The following is a 26,089-nucleotide window of genomic DNA, read 5'->3' as shown; positions in this document are numbered from 1 at the left end:
AATAATCCAAAAACTTTATTGACCTATAACCTGATTAGAATATGCCAGATGAGAATCAATATTGTACAGAAAGTTGTACAGAATTTTTTTACATAGAAAACTTTACATCTGTACCATATACATTTTATCCATCTGAAAAAATTTTCTACATCCACTGTTAATACGGAATGCTTGACAAGCTTGTCGTTTTGTTTAACCATCAGAGCACAATTCACAGTATGAACACATTTCCAGTAAATCTAACTTCCCCAAACCATGCCAGATTTGTTATTTTAATATATTCAACATTAAATTCTGTACATAGAGTAAAATCTAAATCAAGCCCCGCCACCCAAAAGAAAAGAAAAGGAAGTGACAGCAACCGAGAGTCATTTTGCAGTGATTCAAGTTTCGGTTCATGAAGGATTATTCTATTTTAATGGCTCATCTTTAAAAGCCCGAAGAGAAGTGTATTACAGGTGGTTATGTCAGCAGGGATATTTTCTACTTTCTTTGTTGTTGATCATGACAAGTGTCAGCCACAACAGCTTCTGGGCTTGTTAAACCCTCAAAGTAATCACCCCCTAAAAAGGGCAAAACCAAAATCCCCACAAAATAAAAAAGACAAAAAGCTCAACCCAGATGCTTAGTGCATTTGACAAAATATTATAGGTACTTAGCAAATGAATAAGAAAATAAAGAAAATAAAACAGTGCAGGAAGAACTATATGTTTAAGATTTTTATATTACAGACCTGCATCTCTGTACAATTTTTCACAGAAGGATGATTACCAGTATCTCAGATAGCCTGAGTGTGCAAAAATCTTCAGAATAAGAATACCATAGTTGCTTAATATCTTTTACCATGAACAATAATTTCTTCTTCTCCCCCCAACCCCCAATTATAAACATTTTATCCTTCAAAATACAGCTCTCCTGAGTTGTACTTCTTGCAGAAGTTCAAATCTTTACATCTAGAGTTCTTTGGGTAAGTTTCACTTCCACACCTGCCAGAAATATGTGGGGCTCTCCCTGCCACCGAGGACAGGGAAGGACGCGTGAGCACGTAAGCTGACACTGTGGGAAAAAAAGCTCGTGAACCCAACACGACAAACAATCCATCAGGTTACAAAAAGGGACTGGAGCACTGCAGGTTCGAGCTGAAGTTCTAAGCTTCTTTATCAGTAACCCTTAGATACTGCAATTCAGAGAAACCATTTTTCAGGTAGGAAACCTCAGCTCCGGGGTCCTTTTGAAGAACGGAGGGATGTAAACGCCAACAGAAAAACATTAACTTCCCATCATTGCTTGTTTGTTCCAAGTTCCTGTTCAGGTGGTTGTGATATCTGAAAAACTACTCCAATTCGCAGAAAAAATCTTCTAAGAACAGCACGAAGTTCAGGAATCAAGTCAAATTGCATAATTTCACATAAGAGAGGGTAGTAGAATGATGCGTGAGCTTTAAACTGGGGGGAAACGAATTTCTCTGTTAGTAGTGCTTGCACTGCAAACCACAGAACCTCAAAGTGCCTTGAGAGGCAACCCACTTGGGGGCAGTGCCCTGATGGGTGAAGACCGGAGACGCGTCTGCATAAAGCAGCGATTATTGATCATGCAATTGAAAGACTGAGAAGTTTTCAAAACTTAATACATACATTATTCACTTGGTTATCTATCCTTATTTTGAAAAACATTTTCCATTACATTTCCTTGACAAACTTACGACAAACGTTTAGTATTTATCATTGTTTTCCCTGGGTAATAAGCAAAAGAAGGAAGCCAAGCAAGAACCACAGCTGAGTTTTTATAAGCTATGGGGTATTGAAACTGCATCTTTTATTTGGTAAATAAAATTTTAATTTTTAGGGAAAATTCTACCTAATACTGCAATACAAAATATGAGGTCTCCAGGCAAAGATTATACCTCCTATATTTATAGTTCAACTGATACACTTTGTATTTTTGCTGTAGTTCTTTAACCTCTGAATACTGGTCGTCTGCCTATTTTCTGTCCTTTTCTGCTCTCTGCACCCCACAAGCTATAAGTAAGCAGTAATGACACACCGTGGTCAGAAAGCAAACTGTGGAATAAGGCAGACGGGTTGGAAGTCCTTCTCGGCCACTTGGCTGTTGGTGCCTTAAGTTATTTCTCCAAGCTTTTCCTGGCCCACGGGTCAGAGGGACACACACGTGGACAGAGCATGCGGCTTGGGACGGCTATCTGTGGGGCACCGAGTAGCATTACATGGCCTCTACGGGGTCCCAAACACCACCATGGCCTGACGTGTCAAAATTCAGGCCACTGGACTACACATTTTTAAAACCTATTCAGGGATCACAGTAACCCATTTCCATTTTAGTGGGCTGAAAGTCGCTACATTTTTTAAAGAGTGAAATGCGTATTTCTGAAAACTAAATATATATATAATATATATATATTATACATATACACACACACACACACACACACACACACACACACAGAGCTATACATTTATATTTCATCTTTATTTCTACGGGCTTAAAAGTCTTAAATGAGTTTATGGCCCATTCACTAGATGCTCTGGGTCGCATGGAACCAATCAAAATGCCAAAGGAATGGCTGAAGCCTGGAGCACAGGCCTGGGGCCCAGACGCAGCCATGGTTGGGGGCGGATGGAGGGAGGGCTGGTCAGCAGGTTTTTTTTGTTTTTTTTGTTTGTTTTTTTTTTTTTCGGTACGCAGGCCTCTCACTCACTGCTGTGGCCTCTCCCGTTGCGGAGCACAGGCTCCGGACGCGCAGGCTCAGCAGCCATGGCTCACGGGCCCAGCCGCTCCACGGCATGTGGGATCTTCCCGGACCGGGGCACGAACCCGTGTCCCCTGCATTGGCAGGCGGACCCTCAACCACTGCACCACCAGGGAAGCCCTGGTCAGCAGTTTGGAAAATGGGGCAGAAGAGACTTCAGGGGGCAGGATGGGAGTTGACCATGTGTGGGAACCCAAGTCGCTTGTCAGGGTATCTTTAGGATCCCTCCCCTACTGAACCCCTACAGAATCACTGACTGGAGAACACGGCAGGGTGAGGAGGGAGCGGGGAGCGCCAGTGAGGTGCGAGCAGCAGGGGCCGCAGCCCGGATGCCAGTGAGACTCGGAGTGCTGTACTTACCCTATTGTCGCTGATCTTCAGGACTTTAGTTAGAAACAAAAGCAGTAAGTTAGTCCAGGCTTCCCGATGACTTTCCGATGTTAGGGTAAGGAAGTAACTCAGGGCTTCGCTGCAGACACTGGAACAGAAAAGGTTCCCTGTCACATGTGCTCACACACCTGCTGGTATGACATTCACAGAGAACAACTGAGACGAGGAGGGCAGTGGCTCTTAGCAACCTGCCAGACGCCTTGTGTTTACATTAACTGGAGTGTCAACATAAACATTTATACGTTTGCCAAATAAAGATATCAGAAGAAGCCACTGCAGCTTACCAGGAAACACAAAGTTTCCAAGTTTCATTGAATGCAAAGCCACCGTGCAGGAGCGCATACAGGCTTGGCATTAGGAGACCTGGGCTGAAACCTGGGGTGACCCTTGCCCTCCTGCATTGTGACCGGGACGCTTCTGGGCCTTAACAGTCTCATCAACAAGATGGGGAAACAGAGCCCAGGTGACCGCTCGGCGTTCTAAAATGAATTTAATTGGTCTCTGAGAACATCTATTCCCCCAAGAAGACACAAAAATACAATGTAGGCGCTTCCCTGGTGGCGTAGTGGCTAAGAGTCCGCCTGCCAATGCAGGGGACACGGGTTTGAGCCCTGGTCCGGGAAGATCCCACATGCCATGGAGCAACTAAGCCCGCGATCCACAACTACTGAGCCTGCACTCTAGAGCCCGTGAGCCACAACTACTGAAGTCCGTGTGTCTAGAGCCCGAGCTCCGCAGCAGGAGAAGCCACCGCAATGAGAAGCCCGCGCACCGCAACAAAGAGTAGCCCCTGCTCGCCGCAACCAGAGAAAGCCCTCACGCAGCAGCGAAGACCCAACGCAGCCAAAAATAAATAAATAAATAAATAAAAACACAATGTAAACAGCAGTATTCCTTCTGAATGGCATGTTTCATTCTTAGTGTGAATTTAAATTTTAAAGGACAGAATCTTAACATGTCATGAAGTAAAAATGGAGTGCAAACAAAACACCAATAGAAACTCCACACACTTTTTCAAACTAAATGCAGGCAGGAAGGTTTTCACTTTCACAGATGGACTGGTTTGTAAAAATGGAGCTATCTATGGCATGAAAAAAAGCCTAAAAATTAAAGCATTTGAAAATTTTAAGACATAGAACTTGCTCCTTTGTCCTGTAGCAGCAAAAACAGACGTAACTTGCTTGCATCTCACCAACTGTGTGAGAGCACGTTTGTCTGTAAGACTGTGTTTAAGTTCCACAATCTCCTCCTCAGGCCCCAAGCCGGGCAGGGCTGTGGACTCGGTGTTGTGTGTCCATCCCCATCCCCGCCCCACACACACCGCGTGGCCCTTCCTGCTCTGAACCGAGCCGCGTGGGCCAAAGCCAGGAACCCAGCCCCGAGTCTTACTTTAAAAGCCTCTGCTGGACCTCCTCCCAGGCGCTGGCCCGGCTCTCATCCATGTACATCCGGAAGAGAATGCGCAGCCCGCAGGCCAGGCTGCTCGTCTCCTGCTTCAGAAGGTTGGGTTTGGATTTGCCCTTGAAGCCTGCAGAAGGCGGAAGGGCCGTGTTAGCGGGAGGAGACGCATCTCATGTGGAGGCAAAACAGCCTGCGTGGAGCCCATGTGCGTCCAGCCGTGGCGCCCAGGTCTCACGCCCTCCACGGCGACAGGGTCACACGGAGAAGGCGCTGATACCTGTGCGGGGGGTGGGGGAGGTGCCTAGTCGGGTACTTTTGGGTTTAGAACTCCCTCCCCTCAAGCTGGGGACCCGAGATACAGAACAGCTTTGCCTGGGAAGGCACAACTCTTCAAACGAGACACACTTCAGCTCCGGGCACCCTGCGCAGGCTACACCCCGGCAATGGGGAGAATGGGCCAAAGGTGAGCAGCCCGGGGAGGGCCTGGGGAAGTAAGAGCCTGGTGACCTTGGCAGGAACAGTCCCAGCTGAACGGTGGCCACAACTTGGGTTGAATAAAGGGGAAAAGATAAGTATAGACTACTCCTTACAGAAGTGAGGTTGTGAACGGAGGAGAATGAACAAAGCCTGGGTGGGTTTAATGAGCTAGAGAGACACTGGGCATAAAATAAATCACGCAAATGTAAGGCACCCAACACTGTCAGAATTCTGAGTTCGCTGTTTAAGGAAGGGCAGCTTCCTTCTTTTTTCTGCATGTTCTGCAGCCTCTCACTCTCTGGCACCGTTTTGCACCTAATAGGTACCAAGTAACTATTTCTTAAATAAAAAATTAGCTATGTCAGTAAAATTATTATAAAGCTTGTTTTTTACTTAAAATTTCCAACTTGTTCAAAAACAAATCTACCTCCCACTTCAAAGCCCTGCACTTCCCTTCTGAGGTCTGGCCTCAGGAAAGGGCAGCTTGTAGCATGCAGCCGGTGTCAACAGGAAGGCCCAGACTGGGTAAACAAGACGAAAGTTTGAAAATCAGTGGAGTAACAGTTTGGCTAAACACAGGGGAGACCAATCTACCCAGGCAACTATCTGGCTTTTTATAAACCAGAGAAAGGCCTGTGGTACGGTGGCGCGGTTCACTGGGCAGGCAGGGGACCCCATCCACAGCTTACCCGCCTTCCACAGAGCCGTCCTCTGGTCATTGTTGGAATTAAATGCTTTTGCAAATCTGTGTGACTCCAACAAGCAGTCCAGCAGCTTGAAGAGTTGTTGCGATGTTAGAAAGCGATACATTCCTTGGTCCTGAGTATCAACTCGAACGTCAAAGTCCACGGCGTCTCTCTTCGGGAAACAAACCACCGCAGCACAGGCACCCAGTCACAGAGGTCAGTGAATTTAGAACTCAGGGCTCCCCGAAGACCCGTTTATGAGCAAGCCACAGAACGTAATCTGTGCTGCCTCAACAGGAAGTGCTATTAAATTTCCAGAAGCTTCATCTGTGCATCCTAGTCGCCTCCGATGTCTTCAGCTCCCTCCCCACAGTTCCTGACCCCAGAACTCTGCACCCACCGGACCCGGACCCCGGCCCGCTCCTCGCCCTCCCCACGTCCTCGCTTCTCTTCACCAGTTTGAGGCCAGGGACTGTGAGTATAAATATTCTCGTGCATAAACCCCTCACCTCCTCTTTTTAGTAACTGGCTGGCAAAACCGCCTACTCCGTTGTACCACACAATACGCACGACTGGAGAAGAGCGGGCTTTCCCTTTAGATCCAGGGGCTCCGGGTGCTGCTCTGCAATGCCTCCACGCCCCCCTAGCCCACTCTGCTGCACGCCTCACTCGTGTTTTTCTCTTCTCTCCTCAAGGACCTAAAACTTTCTTCCCAGCCTCACCTGGTAGATGACTTTGCTTCCTATCTCAGTGAGAAAACAGGAGAATCTCCCACAGACTCCAGCCACCAGACAGACCAATCTGCCGAGACTTTCTAACCCACCCACTTTGCGTGCCCTCCTGTTACCATCGCGAACTGTCTGTGCTTCTTATTCCAGGCGCCCCCAGGACTCTGCGCCAGGTGCCCCTCCATTCGCTCTGAAAGATGCTCTAGCAACTGTCCCTCCCTCGTCTGCACTGTCTCTCTCTCTCGCTCCCGGAGGAGAGTTTTCCAGGCTGCCATACTGCCAACCTTAGTGACAAAACAAAGCGAACCCTTCTCTTGAGCCCCTCATCCTCCCCCCGCGATTAGTCCATTTCTCTGTACCCTCTCTTAACAGCAGAACTCCTTGACAGACTTATGGATATCTGCTGTCTGCAATTCCTCTCTTCTCTTGTACCCATTTTAATAATGCTTTTGTATCAACATTACAATTAAACACAACGTCAAGGTCAACCAAAGTCCACCAAATTGCCGGAGCAATTCTCTAGGGCAACTGTCGGGTGGCTTCTCACCTGCTCTACGGAACACCTGACAGGGCTGATCACACCCTTCTTCTCAGAACACCCTCCTCACCTGACTTGCAGGGCAGCACTGTCTCCCGGTCTCCCCCGGCCTCCGTGGCTCTTGTCTTTAGGCAAGAGGACAAGAACCTGCCTCATCACCTGGAGCTCTAAACCACAGAGGCCCCCCAGGCTCGGTCCCTGACCCTCCTCCCGGCTCTGTCCACTTTGTCAGTCCCACGGTTTAAAAGGACACCTATGCGGCTGTGATCTCTAGCTTGACCTCTGCTCTGAAGCCCAGACTGTGGCGCTAACTCCCCATTCAACAACAAGCAGTGGCCCTCGCACCCGCTCACCTGCGCTGCGGCTAAGTTTTCCGCGTCCTCCTTCTTACTTGTGGCAGGAAAGAACACGATGCTGTCGATGGTCTGGATGAGTTCCAGCTGCACAACACATTTAATCAACAGGGCGGCAAACAATTTTTGTTCTGGAAATTCTGTGAGGAAACCCACCCCAATGCACATGCAAACAAAAATTATTTTGAATCCTTTATAATTTCTATGACATTACAATGCTAAGGAAACATTAACACGTATGAAGGTAACCTGCACACATCACACTGAAGATAGCCTGCTTCTGCACATAAGCACTACTCAGTAAAAGCTTCATTTGATCGATATTTAGAAAAACCTTAGAAAATTACCTTTTTAAGTAAACAAAAATATTCAAAATGACTTAGAGCAGTGAATATGTTCAAGAAGTTTCCACTACAAATTTTAAGATAAGACTTAGATTATTCCTCAATAAAATGTATCAAATGGATTAAAAGCTACAATTTTAATAGCATTTACTGTAAACCCAAGTTTGACCTTTAACTAGAGGTAATATAAAAACCTCAACCAGAAGAAGACAACGGGAACTAGATCTGTGAGGCAGGAAGCGAGGGGCAGACAAGAATTCTGACCACTGGGACGATACTGTGGGTCAACCAGAGCACATGTTTTCTTTGGATCCAGGTGGGTAGCTGTAGCTAAAATGACCCCATGTTTCCAAAGGGATTCATAAGCACAGAAGTCTATGAAGAGTTCCGCTAAGTGTGTGACCATAAAAGTAAGCACACTGGAAGTAACCGGTGCTCAGGCACTGCGTCCCTGCCTGAACGACTGCGCTCGATGGGCCGTTTCCTTAGGGAGAGACATGATCACGGAAGGGTTTCCACTTCACTGGCCATCGGGTAAGCAAACATAGAAATAAATGCAAGGTTCAGAACGACGACTCAACAGTTGAGGAGCTGCGAGACCAAGCGGCGCTGGCCCAGCCCCAAGATTGGTTCTCAGGGTGGCTCTTGGGGACCTGCACAGCTGCCCACGGCGAGGGCGCTGCCTGTCCATCGGCCTCAGGGCAGCGGCTCCAGCACTGGACGACTGACTGGACAGTCCTTCAGTTTTTTCCCACTTTTCTATTATTAAAAACTCCCTTTTCTGGCACCAATTTCAAGAAGTTAGTTTTTTTGTTTTGTTTTGTTTCGTTTTGGGCCGTGCGGGATCTTAATTTCCCGACCAGGGACTGAACCCGGGCCACGGCAGTGAAAGCGCCGAGTCCTAACCACTGGACTTCCAGGGAATTCCCCAATTTCTACAAGTTAAATTCAGGTTTTAGGGATTTGGGGGAGACAGCAAAACAACTTGCTTAAATTTATTCTTATTTAGGTCATAACGACTCCTTTCCAGAGAGTTTTCAGAAATGCTGATGTACTGAACATTTAGTTCTTAGTACCAGATCTCAAGTCAAAGAATATAAGAAATCCAAGACACCCCCCAGTCCCGGGGGCAGGGCATCCTGGCAGCGCGCCTGGACTCGCGGGGACGCTCGGGAGGGGCTGGCGCCTAAGGAGACGCCCCTCATCAGCTCCAGTGTCAGCTGGGCGGGCATTCAGGGCTGTCGGCTGGGGAGCTCAGAGCTCTCCATGCCTCCCGGGGTCCTTTCAGAACTTCAGGAGGAACTCGGTCTCATCAGCAACGACCAGCTGCATGTCTGGCGACACAGTACCTATTTGAACAAACTTCGTTCACAAGGGTGGACAGTGCCAAGGGTCATATTAGGCGACCATTTCACTGGGTCACCAAAGGACGGGGGCAGAGCTGAGCAAGGACGAAGAAGGGGGACGGCGGGCACTGGGCGGAGCCCAGCTGGGGCAGCGGTGGTTTCTGCGCATGAAGAAGGAACGAGGCAGCTGCCCCTCGCACAGGGTCACGGCGACACCTCCCCACAGGCACAGCAACCACAATGTCCCCTGAGCGAAGGGAAGGGCTCGTGGGACGCGGTGAACTCTTCCTCAAGGACCTTGAGGGGGTGGCACAAGGAAGGAAATGCGAGCCCTCAGGTCAGAAGGGCAGGGGAGCAGCGCTCTTCACTCCGTTCGAGGGATGTTCCCAGATCAGGCAAGTAAAAACTTGCCGACTATGTCCTTCCCTTAAAAAGCGAAGTATATGTAAGTTCAGTCTTGGGGCTGAGGGAGAGATAAAGCCGTGTCCTCACGGCACCTTCCAGGGCAGACCAAAGCTGTGAGGGACCCTAACAGCTGTGCTCCAGAGCCCAGGAATGAAAAATGAAAACAGGCCGCTCATCACCACCTATCTCCCTTCTAAGAAGCAAGACACGGTGACTGAAGCTGGAGGCTCCTTTCAAGGAGGACACCAAATCTGTTGTCCCTCAAAAACAAGTGTAAACACCTAGGATTAATAAAAATTCCCTGAAAAAAATTAACTGAAAAGGGATCGATTACCTAAATGTAAGAGCTACAAGTATAAGGCTCTTAGAAGAAAACCCTGGGGAAAATCTCTATGACCTCAGCTTTGGCTATGGATTCCTAACTATGACACCAAAAGCATAAGCAACAACAGATAAACTGAACTTCATCAAAATTTAAACTTTTGTACATCACAGAATTATTATCAATAAGAAGTAAAAAGATGACCTTCAGAATGGGAGAATATAAATATTTGCAAATCATGTATCTGACATGGGTGTAGCATCCAGAGTACGTAAGAAGCGCTTAACAACTAACAACAAAAACACAAACAACCCAATTAAAAATAAGCGAAGGACATGAATAAATATTTCTCTAAAGGAGATATGCAAATGGCCAATAAGCACATGAAAAAATACTCAACATCATTTAATCATTAGGGAAATGCAGAGTAAAACCACAATGAGACAACACTTTATACCCACTAGAATGGCTATTATTAAAAAGAAAAAGAAAACAGAAATGTCTGTGAGGAAACGTCTGTGAGGGTGTGGAAAAAATGGAATTGCTGGTAGGAATACAAAATGGTGCAGCCACTGCAGAGCATTTTAGGGGCTCCTCACAGAATTATCTTATGACCCAGCAAGTCCGCTCCCATGCACACACCCAAAAGAATTAAAAACAGGTAATCAAACAACACTTGTACACGGAGATTCACAGTAGCATTATTCGTTATAACTAAAAGGGGCGACAAACCCAAATGTCCACCAGCAGGTAAAAGGATCAACAAAATGTGGTATATCCATACACAGGACAATTAGCTATAAAAAGGAATGAACTACTGATCCATTTTACACTGTGGATGTACCTTGAAAACATTATACTAAATAAAAGCCAGACATAAAAAGTCACACTGTATGATTCCATTTATATGAAATGTGCAGAATGTACAACTCCATAGACACAGAAAGCAGACTGGAGGTTGCTAGGGGCTGGGCAAGAGGAGAAGAGGGGGCAACAGCATAACGGTTATGGGGTTTCTTTTGGGGTGAATGTTTTGGAACCAGATAGAAGTGGTGACTGCACAACATGGGGAATCCACTAAATGCCACCAAACTGTTCACTTTAAAAAAAAACGGTTACTTTTGTTATGTGAATTTCTCCTCAATTTAAAAAGTAATTGAAGTTGTCCTGTTTTCCTCTAGAGAGGAGGTCCTCTTTCCTCTGTGAACCAATTTAGTAAAAATCAGAAGGGATTCCCCTTCTTTGTGAAAAGAACTACAGGAGGGGAGGGGAGGGGAGGGGCAGAGGAGACAGAGGCTGGGGGCAGCGGAGTGCTCAGAGGGCTGGCCACTCCCTCTCTCCTCTCAAGACCCACGTGCTTCAAACAAACAGCAGCTGAAAGCACTGCAGAAAAAAACTGGTCTTGTAGGTGTCAGCAGAGTTCCTGACCATCTGCCGGGGGATGTCCAAGTTGGAGCAAACACAGTAAGGAAGTGACCACACAATTACAGTATGTGTTTGTTAATAAAAGTAAAAGCAAAACTTTCATATCTTGCCTACATAAAACAAAATACACAATTTATTTTTATTAAGAGAAATAACTCACTTGCTGTGGGTTTAATTTTGCTGACTTCTTCATTCACAGTAGAGACAGAAGCCGGTGGAGCTTGCTGTCTATTATCTGCAGATCTTGGCTGAATAGAATCATGAATATCTACAGATTTCTGTGATATCGTATCCTAATAAAGTAAAAAAATTCATTTTAAGTACAATGAATAAAGCTTAACGATGAAAATAGCTTCTATTACACTATTTTTTAAAAAATTACGTCATGTCCCTATGAAAATCACATTGTACACACTGCAATTATGGACATACTGGGTAAGTTATTTCATATTACCTGCACATGGATAAGAGCTGATAATCTTTTAGAGAAAAGCTTCCTTTCTGACCCTCACTGAGATCAAGCCTGACACCACCCAACAGCAACGGAGAGAAATGCTAATAAGCTTCACTCTGTGGAAAAACTTGTCAGCAATATCCATGAACTGTCATGAAATCGAAACAGAAACACACATGGTGAGCAGGGGTTTCTGCGAGCTTTGTGTAGGCTGTGCCCAGGAGAGCTTTGTAGGGGTGCATTTAGGGAAGGATGTTGTCACCCAAGAAACCAACAACCAGAAAGGTCAGTGAGAAGATGACCAACTAGGAGAGCAGAGCATGGAGAGAAGCTGAGGTTCAAGTCCAACAGAGCCACTCCAGAACCCGGCTCCAGCTATGCGTCACCTTTGGGAAAGCAATGGATCTTCTGGAGCCGAGGTTTTCTGATCTGAAATCTGAAAATGGAGATGACACTTTCCTTGCAGGTTGTTAAGGGTTTGGCAGTAAATCCTTAACACTTAACAAGCCTTTGACACTAGAGGTGTCAGACGATATATGGTAGCTGACGTTACTACTCTTTTAGCTTTACTTGGTTCCAGCAGGAGACCAGATGCAGAGCCAGGGCAGCTGCAGCTCCCGGATGGAGCCAAGGAAGAGACTGAGCAGCCTCGAGGGGCACCACTGGGCCCACCGCCTCGGCCCAGCAGCAGGCAGAGTCGCCGAGCGCGCCCCCCCGGCACACGCTGTTCTGACGACTTCATGTGCAGCACCAGATCTACCTCCCACCACAAGACTCACTTTAACACGAGGCTAAGTAATTTGCTGAGGCTGCAGAGCTAGTCAGTGCAGAGCCATGATTTGCTCTGGGGTCTGGCATCACAGCCCACCCTGCAAACTACTACACTGTACAGCAGAGGGAGCAAAAACAAAAGCCCACAGAGCAAGCAGGGAGTGTGCCAAACCTAAGAAAAACAAAAATGAGAGCAAGTTCATCCTGGGCTGGAAACAGGATGTCACAAGCGGTGGAGTCTGTGATGAACGAACAACTCCGGCGGATCAGGGTCATGGAGCAATGCGGGCCCGACGTGCCAGATGTCACAGTTCTCAAGACACGTTCAGAGTGGTGCTCTTCTGTGAGACCTAAGTTTTAGCCACTGACAATTAGTTAAGAAATTAAAAAGCTGTGGGGGACAGATGAGGTCAGTGGGCATAGATTTGCTACCTCTGGCTTCCTGGGTTTAAAATTCAATAACATTAGTGGGAGAACAGCAGAAATCTGAATAAAGCCAGATTACAGTATTGTTTCAATAGTAATTCCCTATTTTGTTAACTGCACCGTGACTATATATATTTATTTATTTTATAGAAAACACACTATAAACATTTTAGGGAAAAAAGGGTGTGTTGTTTTCAAATTATTTTCAAAGAATCCAGAAAAATGTATGTAGGGAGGTGGGAGAGTGAGAGAAGAAGAGGGAGGGCGGAAATGAGAAAGCAAACTGTAGTACAGTGATAACACTTCGAGAAACCTGCTGGGATGGTCAGTTTCATGCATCAATTTGGCTGGGCTATAGTAACCAGTTATTCAATTAAACACTATTTCAAGTGTCTCTGTGAAGGTATTTTGTGGATGTGGTGAAGATTTACAGTTATGATTGTAAGTAAAGGAGATTATCCTCAATAATATGGGTCAAGTCTCATCCCATGAGTTAAAAGGCCTCAAGGGCAAAACTGACATTTCCCTGAAGAAGTTCTGCCTGTGGACTACAGCTGCCCAAGAGTTTCCAGCCTGCCCACCTGCCCTACACATTTCAACCTTGCCAGCCCTCACACCTGCTTAAGCCAATTCCTTGAAATTAAGGGGAAAAAACACATAGGGATACATATACATACATATATTACACACACACACACACACACACACACACACACACACGTATAGATAAATATGGACACACATAGGTGCAGGTTATCTCCTACTGGCTCCATTTCTCTGGAACTGGAGAACACTGATACAGATTTTGGTACCATGAAGTGGGTGCGGCCATAACAAAGACCTAAAAATGTGGAAATGGCTTTGGAACTGGGTAATGGTAGAGGCTAGAAAAGTTTTGAGGCGTACAATAGAAAAAAACCTAAACTGACCTGAAGAGACTGTTGGTAGAAATATGGATGTTAAACTCAATTCTGGTGAGGATTCAGAAGGAAGTGAAATGCCTGGTAGAGAAAGCTTCTATCATCCTAAAGAATACACACACACACACACACACACACACACACACACACACACACACACATATGGTCATGACTAGAACATTGATAGAAATATGAACATTAAAGATGCTTCTGGGGCTTCCCTGGTGGCGCAGTGGTTAAGAATCCACCTGCCAATGCAGGGGACACAGGTTCGAGCCCTGGTCCAGGAAGATTCCACATGCTGCAGAGCAATTAAGCCTGTGAACCACAACTACTAAGCCTGCGCTCTAGAACCCGTGAGCCACAACTACTGAGCCTGCACTCCATAACTACTGAAGCCCACGTGCCTAGAGCCTGTGCTCCGTGACAAGAGAAGCCAGTGCAATGTGAAACCCGTGCACCGCAGTGAAGAGTAGCCCCTGCTCACCGCAACTAGAGAGAGCCCACGCACAGCAACTAAGACCCAACGCAGCCAAAATAAATACATAAATAAATAACTTTATTTGAAAAAAAAAAAAAAAAAGGTGTTTCTGGTGAGATCTCAGAAGGAAATCAGAAACGTGTTATTGGCTGCTGGAAGGATGGTGATCCTTGTCATAAGTTGCAGAAACCTTGGCTGAATTGTGTTGTACTACTGGGTGGAAAGTGAAACTTGTAAGTGAGGAATGGTTCAGAGGGCAAAGCTGAAGCACCCGAGGGAGAAGCCATGGGCCCGGAGGGCAGGGCAGGGCACCAAGCTACAGAAATTACCCTCAGGCCTTGAAACTTATGAATTTGTCCTCCTGGGTTTTGAACTTGATTAGGAACAGTGACCCTTTTACTCCTTCCAAGCTTCCCTTCTGGAATGAGAATGTTTACCCTATGCTTGCCCACCACTGTATTTTGCAGCAGTCAATCTGTTCTACAGGTTCACAGGTCCACAAATAGAGAGAAATTTTGCTCCAGAACAGACCACATACCTGATTTAGATGACTTAGATGATGAGATTTGGGACTTTTGATAAGATGATATTTACATGACATTTTGGACTTGGTGTTGATGCTACACTAAGTTGAGACTCCGGGGATGTTGGGATGGCATAAATGACTTTGCCCGAAAGACAGACATGAATTTTGGGGCACCAGAGGGTAGATAATGGGTTAAACAGTGGCCCCAAAAAGGTAAGTCCAAGTCCTAACCTTTGGTACTTGTGAAGGCTACATGGAAACAGAGTCTTTAAAGTTAAGGATCTTGAGACGAGATCATTCTGAATTTGGGGAGGACCCTAAATCTAATGACTAGTGTCCTTAAAGGAGAAAGGAGGGAGAGATTTGGCTTTACACAGCTACGTTAAGATGGAGGGATGTGTGTACACGCCAAGAAGGCCAGGGGCTGTCAGCAGCCACTAGAAGCTAGAGGAAGCAAAGAAGGGTTCTCCCTTAACACCCTGGGAGGGAATGTGGCCCTGCTGATGCCTTGAGTTTGGACCTCTGGCCTCCAGAGCCGTGACAGAATGAATTTCTGTTGTTTTAAGCCACTAAGCTTGTAGTAATTTGTTACGGCAGATCTAGGAAACAAATAAGCTGCGTGAAGGGTCTATCGGAATTCTTTAAACTGCTTTTGTAACTTTTCTCTAAGGTGAAATTATATCAAAGTTGAAAGTTTAAATAAAATAACATCCAATAATATCTTCAGCTTGGTATGTAAATCCTTATGTAAACTGGTACCTGCCTCTTGCGCTCTCAGAATCATTTTACTCTGTCTCAAGACCATCTATATTTTACGACATCTTTTTAAAAGAGCTGGGCTCATATAAAAGAATCTGCCCCATGGTAGAATACTTACCACAAATAGTTAAGTAATTTAATATATGCTTTATTTGTTAAAACTTACCAGCTGTTTTTCACTCACAGGAGACGGAGGTGTGGGAGCAGCTTCTCCAGAAGCAGGACGCCAGGTCAAGAGCCTTTAAAACACCAAAATCACACCAGTCACTGAGAGTGTGCACCACACCGCATCCAACGTGTTTTGAAATGAAACGAGCTGGGAAGCAAGTTCAAGGTGTCCTACAAATGATCCAGGTGCCATCAAGTCATTTAGCAAGGCTATGTCTTAATTTCCCAATCAGTAAAAACTCCACTACAATTCAATTCCAAACGTATCCCTTAGAAAAAGATGATAATTAACCGTAAAATACAGTATTTACAATATTGTAATACAAAATACAATAAATTTTCCTTAGATTATTACATTTACAGTAACTAAAACAAATGCTGAGATTTTCTTTTTTTCAATTCAGAACCTCTGCTTGGTTTAATCTGGATGAATAAAATCTTATTAAATCACTTCATTATGACCCAAATTTTAAATGATCAGACTAAAAGTTTGGGTATATAAAAAATTTAATTCGTGTTATTTGTTATGGTTTTATAGGAGTCTGATTTGCAATAAACACAAATTCAAAGAACACTGAGATATTTTAAAAAGGATTTCTGTTATGAGAAATTACTATCAAACCTTTTATGTCCATCATTCAATATACAAATATAAAGTTGTATAAAATCTTCTTACGCATGTGGAATTGTGGTTTTGAAGATGTCCAGTGTGCAGTTACAAGTTTTATCCCAGATTTCTAGGGTAAATTTTTCACCATTCAGAATAACAACATTCTCTAAGCAGTTCGTACCAGATCGTGCTAACTGCTCATTGTCTAGAAAAGAGAAGAGCAATTCACTTGTGTGTTACCAGGGTCATGTTCAACACGCTGTGTCACTTGTCTGGTACAGACCTACCTTGCTGAACACACCAGTAGAGCTGGGCAAAAATGTCATCCAAAAGTACATCACTGAGTACTTCTAAATACTGGGTGAACACATCGCAGATAGCATAGAGCGCATGGTTACATGTCGTTGTCATCCACTCAGCTTTCTACAGGGGAGACGGTCATTAAATGAAGGTCAGGCCATTCATCAACTACTAGAATTTCAAAGAAATATGTTTGCATATTTAAAACGTAAGCCTGTAGGTTCCTTTCAAAGCACTTAACTCCTTGAATGTGACATTCACCTCAACTTTATATCTGATCTATTTCTCTTCATTATCCCATTACCATCTGCATATAAAATAACTATTTTCTGCACTGTTTTATTAAAAAAACCCGTCACTGCATTGTCTGGCTATTAACGCTATGACTTTTCAAACAATTGACACTAATAACAACAGTTGGTCTTGCTCCAGAATAGGACAGAACGTGGAAGAAAAATAGAGGAAGGCAATAAGAATTTATCCAAGTGGGTTAGCATAGGTTTAACATAAAATGGGTGTTAAGTAGGGGACTTCCCTGGTGGTGCAGTCGTTAAGAATCCGCCTGCCAATGCAGGGGACACGGGTTCGAGCCCTGGTTCAGGAAGATCCCACATGCTGTGGAGCAAGTAAGCCCGTGAGCCACAACTACTGAGCCCACACATCACAACTACTGGAGCCCACGCGCCTAGAGCTGGTGCTCCACAAGAGAAGCCCGCACACAGCAGCGAGGAGCAGTCCCCACCTGTCATACTTAGAGAAAGCCCGTGCAGCAACAAAGACCCCACACAGCCCCCCGAAAAGGTGGGGGGGAGTGTAAGTAATTTCTTTATTTTTCTCAAATGGACTAATCTGGACTAATTTTTTTTTTTATTTCTTGCGGTACGCGGGCCTCTCACCGTTGTGGCCTCTCCTGTTGTGAAGCACAGGCTCCGGACACGCAGGCTCAGTGGCCATGGCTCACGGGCCCAGCCGCTCCACGGCATGTGGGATCTTCCCGGACCGGGGCACGAACCCGTGTCCCCTGCATCGGCAGGCGGACTCTCAACCACTGCGCCACCAGGGAAGCCCTGGACTAATTTTTATACATGGTTTTGTGCCAGGGCATAGACATACGTCTACTTAGTCCACTTTATAAAATGGGTTAAGAGTCTACCTGTAGATCTAAAATAAAATTTTGTGCAGGTCAGAGAGGCCCCAAATTTGCATTTAATACACTATATGGGACAAAACACGGAGACCTGATGTTCTTTCCCACACTTACTGAAACACATACTGTAACTGGACTGTAGTAAGAGACTTTGAGATAAATAAATAAATAACCACGCGTTCCTTCTCCAATTCAGAGTAAGAAGCCCTACGAATACTAAGGAGGGCTACTGATGTTTTACTTGTGACAACATTAAAATGAGGAAAAGACACTGGAAGTTCAACAGAAACACTGAAAACAAAACCCAGTTCATTAACTCACTTCTATCCCCAAATTGCATTGTTTATAAAGACTTACTACTATATTATAATGCCTTAAAGAAAAAACTTCTAGGATTTTTTTCTGTTCACTGTGCTTAAATCTGAAATACTAAAATGTATTAGGGAAGAAAAGAACCTTCTGACGTCACTGTGTTAAATGAAAACCTCATGTTCTCTCACCTCTGTCTGCTGTTCTGGCAACTTCATGTTGTCGAAGATTCTGAAAACAATTCTAAATAAATCCTGCCACCAGTGTTTTTCATAAGTGTGGCCATAAGTTTTCATTATTTCGAACATTACTGTTAAACCCCTAAAATGATAAAATGTAATTAGGAAAGCTATAATACAAAAAAGCATACCACATTAGTATCCCCCCCCCAAAATAGTTTTTATAGTTAGTGCACAAAGTTACTGAAAGCAAAGTTTAAAACTGGTTTTAAACTAACACGATACTGGGCTTTAAAAAATTTAGGTTGTAAAACAGGTTTCTTTAGGATGCATCATTTAGGAAAAAATTCCAAAGGCCTTGGCCTGAAAATTTTTTCTTCTACTTTTCTTCCATGCCCACCCCATCATTCCAGCATTTAAAAAATGTAAATGGAATTATAGATTGAGAAAGATCATCATTTGGGTGAATATTAATTTTGTGGCACTGTGGCCATGGAACTCAGTCTAAGAACAAATAAAATTAGATTTTGGAAAATCTTTTTCAAAGAGCTACAGGAATTTTTAGTTAACACTCTAATTGTTCATATAATATCCTCAAACTGAAGGATTTATCAAACTAATCCACTAAGACACCAGTGTGGGCAGGGTGTCTGCTTCCTGCTGTATCCCAGGCCAGAGCAGCACCTCTCACACAGGGGCACACAGTTAAGCGTTCCTTGAACAAATAAACTGCTTTAATATCCCATTCTTCTCTTTTGAATAAGTGTTAAAACTAAAACTCAAAAGTGCCTTCTGATTCCTTATTACCTTTCTTGAAATAATGCCTTCATGTAAACATTAAAAAGCTTGATCTTTTCTCCATACATTAATTTCTTCTAGTAAAATATAGGTACCCTTCCACTTAGAAAAGGCTTATATTTCGAAAAGTCTGACAGTAAGCCAGAACAGAATTTCCTTTGAAACACTCCTTAAGGACTGGTACGTGGTCTAGTTCATTTGCTGCTATGCTACCCCCCGGGCCTAGTACATGCCTGATACATAGTAGGCTCTAAACAAGTACTTGTTCAACAGATGTGTAAAATAACATTATGGTAGTTCAGTCCTACGGCAAGTTCACAACAGTTTATTTGATCTGTAAGATACCTAATGTGTAAAATCAGAAGTAAAGGAACTACAGTAAAGGAATTCCTGTGGAAGAAACACACTCTGTCTTCCCCAGGAGAACCGTGTCAGAGTTCCATGTCTCCCCTACAATGGGACAAGGCTCCCTCTTCCTCCCACTCCAAGTAAACTGGATGCTAACCCCCAGGGCTGGGGTGAGTGGATGTGAAAATCCTGTTTCTTCCAGGCCCCCAAAGCAAGCACAGATCTATAGAGGTTTCCAAGGCTTTTTACTATTGAACAAGTTTTGATGAATACTTAAGTTGCTGGTGTAGGGAAAAACAATGTGTAGGGCTCCAGGTTAATTATTCAACCCTAAATCTACAGAATTTTGAGGGACTCAAATGAGAATGCATTTGAAAGTACTTTGTAATTAGTGTGTTATACAAATCGTAGTGCTGCATTTTTAAATGTAATCTAAATAACTGCCTTTACAAATCCTGGAATGAGGTAAGAAAATCAAAGCCATCACTGAACAAAGTTTACTCATACTTTCCCTCTTTTTTACCAACTAGAACATCCCTTTTCTATTCTCTTTAACAACTAGACCCATCCATAATCTGAACATAGGAAAGGGTGAGAAGCAAGGTAGCGTGGTCCCAGACAAGGACAGGCTGAGAGGCTAAGAAAGCAGGTAGGTCCACGTCAAACAGACTTCTACAAATAAACAAGGGCAGGGAGGGGGGCGCTGAGTTTCCATGACTTGTCAGTTATGACATGTTCGTTGCTCTACTGAAGTGGCTGGACATTTGAAAGCTGTATTTCTAAATAATTTAGAGTTATATCAGTTGGGGGCCATCTTGAATTTTATCAAGTTTCCTAACAGGTCCACTGACGAAAATTCCTCAATGCCTACATGTGAAATATAATATGTGCTTGTGATTACTAAATTCTATAACAAGTTTCCAAGGCGTGAGTCATATTTTGGATTATTTTCTATTTCACAAAATGTGTTGTAACAAATAGCACTATAAAAGTGAAACGTTTCTTAGGCTATAAAACAAACTTAACCTTGGCTGGGGACAGGTGTGGTTCTGGCATAAGTGGTGGAAGGAGAGATTCATTCTTTCATTATATTCTATCACTGATTTGTTACAAGTCTATACTACCTTTCTGATGCACTGTTGGCAGACATTAGGATACACAAGTTGGTCATTTCAATTTCGCCATCAAAAAATACAGGGTGAGAAAAACAATACTATGGGATTGATATGAACTCTAACAAATTCATAACAACTTCTTATAACTGTAAGAAGTGTGCACTGAGTACCTGTCTGGTTACATTATACCCATAGTAGTTTCTTTACAAATGGACTGGATATTCATATAGATCTTTTATTGACAATATACTTTTGAAAGAGTTCAATTCTTTTTGAACAGGCCTATATTATTCAAAACTATGTTACTGGCCAGTCTTCAAAAAGAAACGGTTCTTCACCTAAAATCCACCAAAGACATGCATTTGGAAATTCTTTTATCATTCATCAGAAGATAAATTTTGGTGCTAACTTCAATTTTTGATTGGAAACAAATGTATGAAAAGACAGAATGTGTAAATTAACATAGAACCTAAAACTCAAAGTAGGCCATAATCAAATTTTAAGGAAAAGTAATTTATTTCCATTTTTTATTGTTGCTCTACATAACATTTTAAAATCTGCCTATCGAATAACTACTATATTGGATAAAATTGAACTTGAGTTCACATAAGTTGATTTGATTAAAGTAAGAATAAGCCTCTCAAAATTTCAATTTCAAGTACTGGCTGTTACCTGGTTCTCACATCTAACTTGCATCTGTTGATGACACAGGACAACTCAAAGAGAGCCGGGAACCATCCCCTCACCCAAACTCTGTCTTCAGGTGCCACATTCATGTCGTCACTTGTGTATTCCTTGAAAGCCTTCAAGAAGAAATGCAGGTTTACTAAAGGCAAAACATAATACCTATACATTAAGCATATTATTTCTCCAAAATTTTTTTTAACACTTTACTAATCAAAAGTGAGCAATCTGATAACTTAAAAGAAGATGGAGATTACAACTGCCTATAGAGCACTGGAGTAGAAACCAGAAGTTGCTTTCAGCTTCAACTCCATCACCAGTTTTCTGCATTATTCAAGTTTCCATTTTTATCATTTAAATGGTTATTACATCATGCAGCCATGGCACCGCACTGGGGAGGTGTGAAGTTCAAATGAGTAGATGTACATAAGAAGAACTAAATGCCCCATAGGTCCCTGTCAGTATGTAGTAAAAATCTATGAAGCATCACTGCTCCTTATGACAGTTACAAAGATAGATTCAGATATGCAAGTCAAAGCTGGCAGCCAGGTTGCCAATTCAACCTTTCACTTCAGTGCTTAAGCCTACACTCATCCATAGTCAACTTCAGTAATATTAAGGTAATGGCTAAAAACACAGGCTTGGGTTCAAATCCCAGGTCTCCTTTACTATCCCCCGCATGCAGGGGCACATTTTTAACTTCCTTGTGCCTCAGATTCCTTATCTACATGGGGCTATAACACAACCTATCCCATAAAGCTGTTATGGAATATTAAACAAGTTAATACATGTGAAACGCTCAGAAAAATACCTGACATCTTCAACAAATGTAACCATAACTCAGATAATTTTGAAAATTAAATACTTCATATCCCCTCAATTCCCAAATAAACTTAGATCTCTGACTGGAAATAAATGCTCAGTAACATTTTGTTTAATAAATGATGCTATACCTGAGGTCTATCAGACACATATTTTGCACAATGGCGAATAAGTCGAATCGCTTCCATACTTGTGTCTGGGAAAGCTGCATTGCATGCAAATTCAGACAAGCATTTCACTGCATCCTGGAAAGAATCAATGGTTGCTGGAAAGTGTTTTTCAAACACAAGGGCTATACGGGAGAAAAACACATAAATATAATTATCAACTTTCAGCTTTTCTTAATTATACCTCAAATACACCAACCTCTAGATGTAATGGATACTTCTTAAAGATTAAGGGTTTTAATGTCCAATAGACATCGGTTCCAACATCTGTCCTGACCAGTTACTTGACTGCCTTGAGTAGTAGAAACAGGGAAACAGGTCTGTGTTTTGTTTACACGATAAACCCAGCACGTAATAGAGTGACTGGTACACAGTAGATACAAAATCAACGGTTGTTGAGTGAATATTCAAAATTACATTTAATCTCTCTGTATCTGAGTTTCTTAATCTATAAAATGGTGATAATAATCTGCACAGGATAGTGGTAAGCACTAAATAAAATGTAAGTACAGTGCTTAGCACTGTACTTAATTTACTTAATTCAAGCAAGCACTCAATAAATGACAGCTATGACGATGTCATCATTCTTGATGTTGATGATGATGACATCATTATCTTCTAGAGAGGCTTAATTTAGATCCTTAGTATTTTATTCTTCTTCAAAGTCAAAGGAGGCTGTGTAGTGCAGTGGTGAAAAACAAATGCTGTGCTTTAAGACTCTCTGGCTTTGCATCTCAACTCCATCACTCACTAGTTTTGTGCCTTTAGACAAATTACTTAACCTCAGTGGGTCTGAGTTTCCTTATCTATTAAAAAAAAGAGAGAGAGAATAATAAAGATATTGATCTCATACAGTTACTGTGAAGACTGAAGAAAATGCATGCAAAGTGCTTATAGTGCTTGCCATATAGTAAACATTCGATAAATGTTAACTATAATATTACAATAATGACAATACTGTCACTATTTACTCTGCTTCTGTGGGCAAAACTTGGAAAACTTAAAGCCCATGACAAGCCCATAATCTTATACTTGAATTATCTTCTGAACACATTAAAGTTTTGTTTTCTTTAACTTGAACAGAGCTTAGAGAATACTCACTGACAATATGCCCCGTTGTTTGGAATGCAAGTTCAACTATGCTTTCATCTTGATCGGATGCCGCTAGATGAAATACAGAGAAAATGTTCTTCCATCCAGACCGAATGTTAGCAGCTTGAGAATTAACCATCTGTGCTATACACCGTACAACCATATCTCGAATTGTTGGAGACCTAAAATATTAATACAATCGCTTGGATAAAACTCATCAGGTTTTTTTTCCTTTTCTTCTGTTTTTCCCCCTACTGAGGAAAATAAGGTATTTTTCTGATATTAAGCAATTCAACAAATATAATACCTGTTCCGTTTCATTATATGTTCAAAAGGTCTTAAGAAATCCTTTTGGAATCTGAAATTAGCAAGCTCCCCTTTCTCTAAGAACTTCATTGACAATTGCCTCAAGGAGTCTACTGCAAAAATAGCTACATCTTCATTAGGATTACAGCCAACCTGTAATGGCAACAGAAATACAGGGTGCTAATATCAGCAGTGAAACTTGCTAATTCTTTATTTTTTATTTTAGAAAAAATATATAATTAATAGCATAGATAGATAAATTCAAAGATTCTCCATAAAGGCACTAAGTGTGCTAACAATATTTCTCAACAAGAAGAACATATTTTAACTAAATTCTTAAAACCTAGAGCAATTATTTCTAAAAGAAAAAACAGGACTCAAAGGGTTTTCTAAATCTAATTACAAAAATGTAGTAAAAAACTGCTTGGAAAGGAAAAAGGTCTCAATTAGATTATGGTAAGGAAATTTTAAACAACAAAAAATTACAAATTAAGCAAATCCATAATTACTCAAATACCTTATTAAAATGATCTCCAATAACTTCCCAAATTCGAGACCACTGCAGTCTTATTCTTCCCATGTTGTAATATGATATTTCTACTATTTTTTGTAGACTAAACATTCTTGGATGTGTAGTGGAAAGTAATTCATCCATAGACACAGCACAGAGCCAACGGACAAAGTCCACTATAATATAAATGGATTAACATTTTTAAAACTTAACTTTGAAGTCTTTTAAGCTAAAAAATCAGTTTTTAAGTGGAGTAAATGTACATACTTACCAATAGCATTTCCATCTAGCCTTGTGGACCCTGTAAATATTCTAAAGAAAAAAATATAATTCAAAAACTTGTAATGTCTCACTTCTGATACATCAGTTCAAAAGTAAGTGGCCTGGGGTACGAGCTACTTTTATCTGTTTTAAGGGAACAAAAAATCAGGTAATCAAATGAATATTTTTTAATCATGTATTTTAGTGACAAGTATAGCTTGGATGTCCCTCCCTCCCTCCTTTGTACCGAATGATATATTAGAGCACAAATACATTGTTGTAATTTTATTAGTAAATTTATAAACACTAGGAAAGGTCTCTTATGAGAGTCTTAGAATAAGAAAAATGTTAAGTTGTAAAACTAATAATTGGCATACACAAAACAAGATTTTTCAATTTTCCTGATTACCCACATTAAACATGTTCTTAAAATGAAAACTTCTACTTTATTTTTATAAGCAATGTGTGTTTGATTCAAAAACTCATTTATGTTAAATTACAAATGGTTAATAGAACCTTGCAAATAGTCTCCAACAGTTTAACCAACAAGTGGCTAACCCACTTTTCTTACAGCATTCAAATGGTGAGAGCTAAGCTATGCTGTCCAGCTTTGCCCTGCCTTCTTCACTGAGCTCTTTTACCATGTTTCAAAGTTTCATAAAAGATTTCAGCATAAACATATTAGTCCTCTTATTTTAAAGTCTGCATTTTTATCCATGTTCCGAGCTTGTAACCAAGGGTTTGATATGACTTCCAGGATGAACTGATATTCCGTAATTTAAAATGTACATCATAGTATTTGCACGATAAAAAGGAAACCTCAAAGGCAGCAGCAGGTCAAATATTAAACTTAGAAATAACAGTCGTCATAGTAACAGTAATAGCTACCAACAATCACAAGGTGGATACTATCCTAATTGCTTTATATATATATCCACTCACATAATAATCACAAACACCATGATTATATATACTATTATATTCCCAATTTTATCAACATAGAAACTGAGGCACAAAGATATTGAATAACTTTCTGAAAGTCACAGGACCAGTGTTAGAGACAAGATTCAAACCAGGACAGGCAGACTCCAGAGTCCACCCTCTCAACCATTTTGCTATACTGCTTCACACTTACCTGAGCAAAACATAATTTAAACATTTAAAATACATTCTAGTTTTTTCCTACTACCACTATCTAAAAATTCTAGGTATATCATGATTTTTCAACCTCAATGTCCTTGAAGGTCTATGCATCCTGGCAATGAGTAACAAAGACAAGATAGGAAAAATGGCTTAAAAACTGACAACGCAATAACTCAGAATCTGATCTCCTGCCAAAGGGGTATCTTGAGATTTCCTATATTGCTCTTATCAGTAGAACAAAACAACAATTCAAAAATCTGACTGAAAACACAATCTGGGAGAAAAAGTAAGAGTAATGGGGCCCCACTGAATCCACTGGTTAAGACTGGATCCAGAAATTCACAATATACAAAGCCTATGAACCTCTCACATGAACAAAAATGAGATTCGCTAGACTGCATTATGAATGTCATTAAGCTGTTTCTCAAACTAGAGGTATTCTCATGGAAGGCAATGGCTATAAAAACCATACCACAAAGAAGGTCAAAACTAAACAGTACAGGGGAAACAACAGGGGAAGGAACAAAAGAAACGAGAAAGCTTTTTTTCTTTTTTTTAACTGAGAAGGAAGCAAATGACAAGGCATATAGGAGTAAAGAACAGAAGCTGA

The 26,089-nt window shown here is 42.1% G+C and overlaps 1 protein-coding gene across 6 annotated transcripts in view; it reads right to left on the bottom strand.

Annotated features, from left to right (window-relative positions):
• ARFGEF1 (ADP ribosylation factor guanine nucleotide exchange factor 1) overlaps nt 1-26,089 on the bottom strand; it is a 139,656-nt gene continuing 113,567 nt past the window's right edge. The window contains exons 24-39 of one of the 6 annotated variants that reach the window (XM_029222528.1): nt 24,347-24,387; nt 24,082-24,251; nt 23,566-23,717; nt 23,268-23,440; nt 22,131-22,291; nt 21,166-21,296; nt 18,245-18,374; nt 16,585-16,720; nt 16,364-16,502; nt 15,686-15,758; nt 11,343-11,475; nt 7,341-7,480; nt 5,725-5,893; nt 4,547-4,685; nt 3,128-3,245; nt 1-1,445 (exon numbers count right to left, since the gene is read on the bottom strand). In XM_029222528.1, coding sequence (XP_029078361.1) covers nt 1,281-1,445; nt 3,128-3,245; nt 4,547-4,685; nt 5,725-5,893; nt 7,341-7,480; nt 11,343-11,475; nt 15,686-15,758; nt 16,364-16,502; nt 16,585-16,720; nt 18,245-18,374; nt 21,166-21,296; nt 22,131-22,291; nt 23,268-23,440; nt 23,566-23,717; nt 24,082-24,251; nt 24,347-24,387 — 2,170 coding nt within the window. In that variant the 3' untranslated portion in view covers nt 1-1,280. Of the gene's footprint in view, nt 1,446-3,127; nt 3,246-4,546; nt 4,686-5,724; nt 7,481-11,342; nt 11,476-15,685; nt 15,759-16,363; nt 16,503-16,584; nt 16,721-18,244; nt 18,375-21,165; nt 21,297-22,130; nt 22,292-23,267; nt 23,441-23,565; nt 23,718-24,081; nt 24,252-24,346; nt 24,388-26,089 lie in introns of those variants that run through there. The other 5 variants (XM_029222529.1, XR_003793499.1, XR_003793502.1 and 2 more) reach the window with 5 other exon arrangements.

This window comes from Monodon monoceros, unplaced genomic scaffold, assembly GCF_005190385.1.
Source record: "Monodon monoceros isolate NGI ecotype Baffin Bay Population unplaced genomic scaffold, NGI_Narwhal_1 Super_Scaffold_14, whole genome shotgun sequence".
In the NCBI taxonomy this organism is placed as follows: Eukaryota; Metazoa; Chordata; class Mammalia; order Artiodactyla; family Monodontidae; genus Monodon; species Monodon monoceros.
This window is presented reverse-complemented; position numbering and strand designations above follow the sequence as displayed.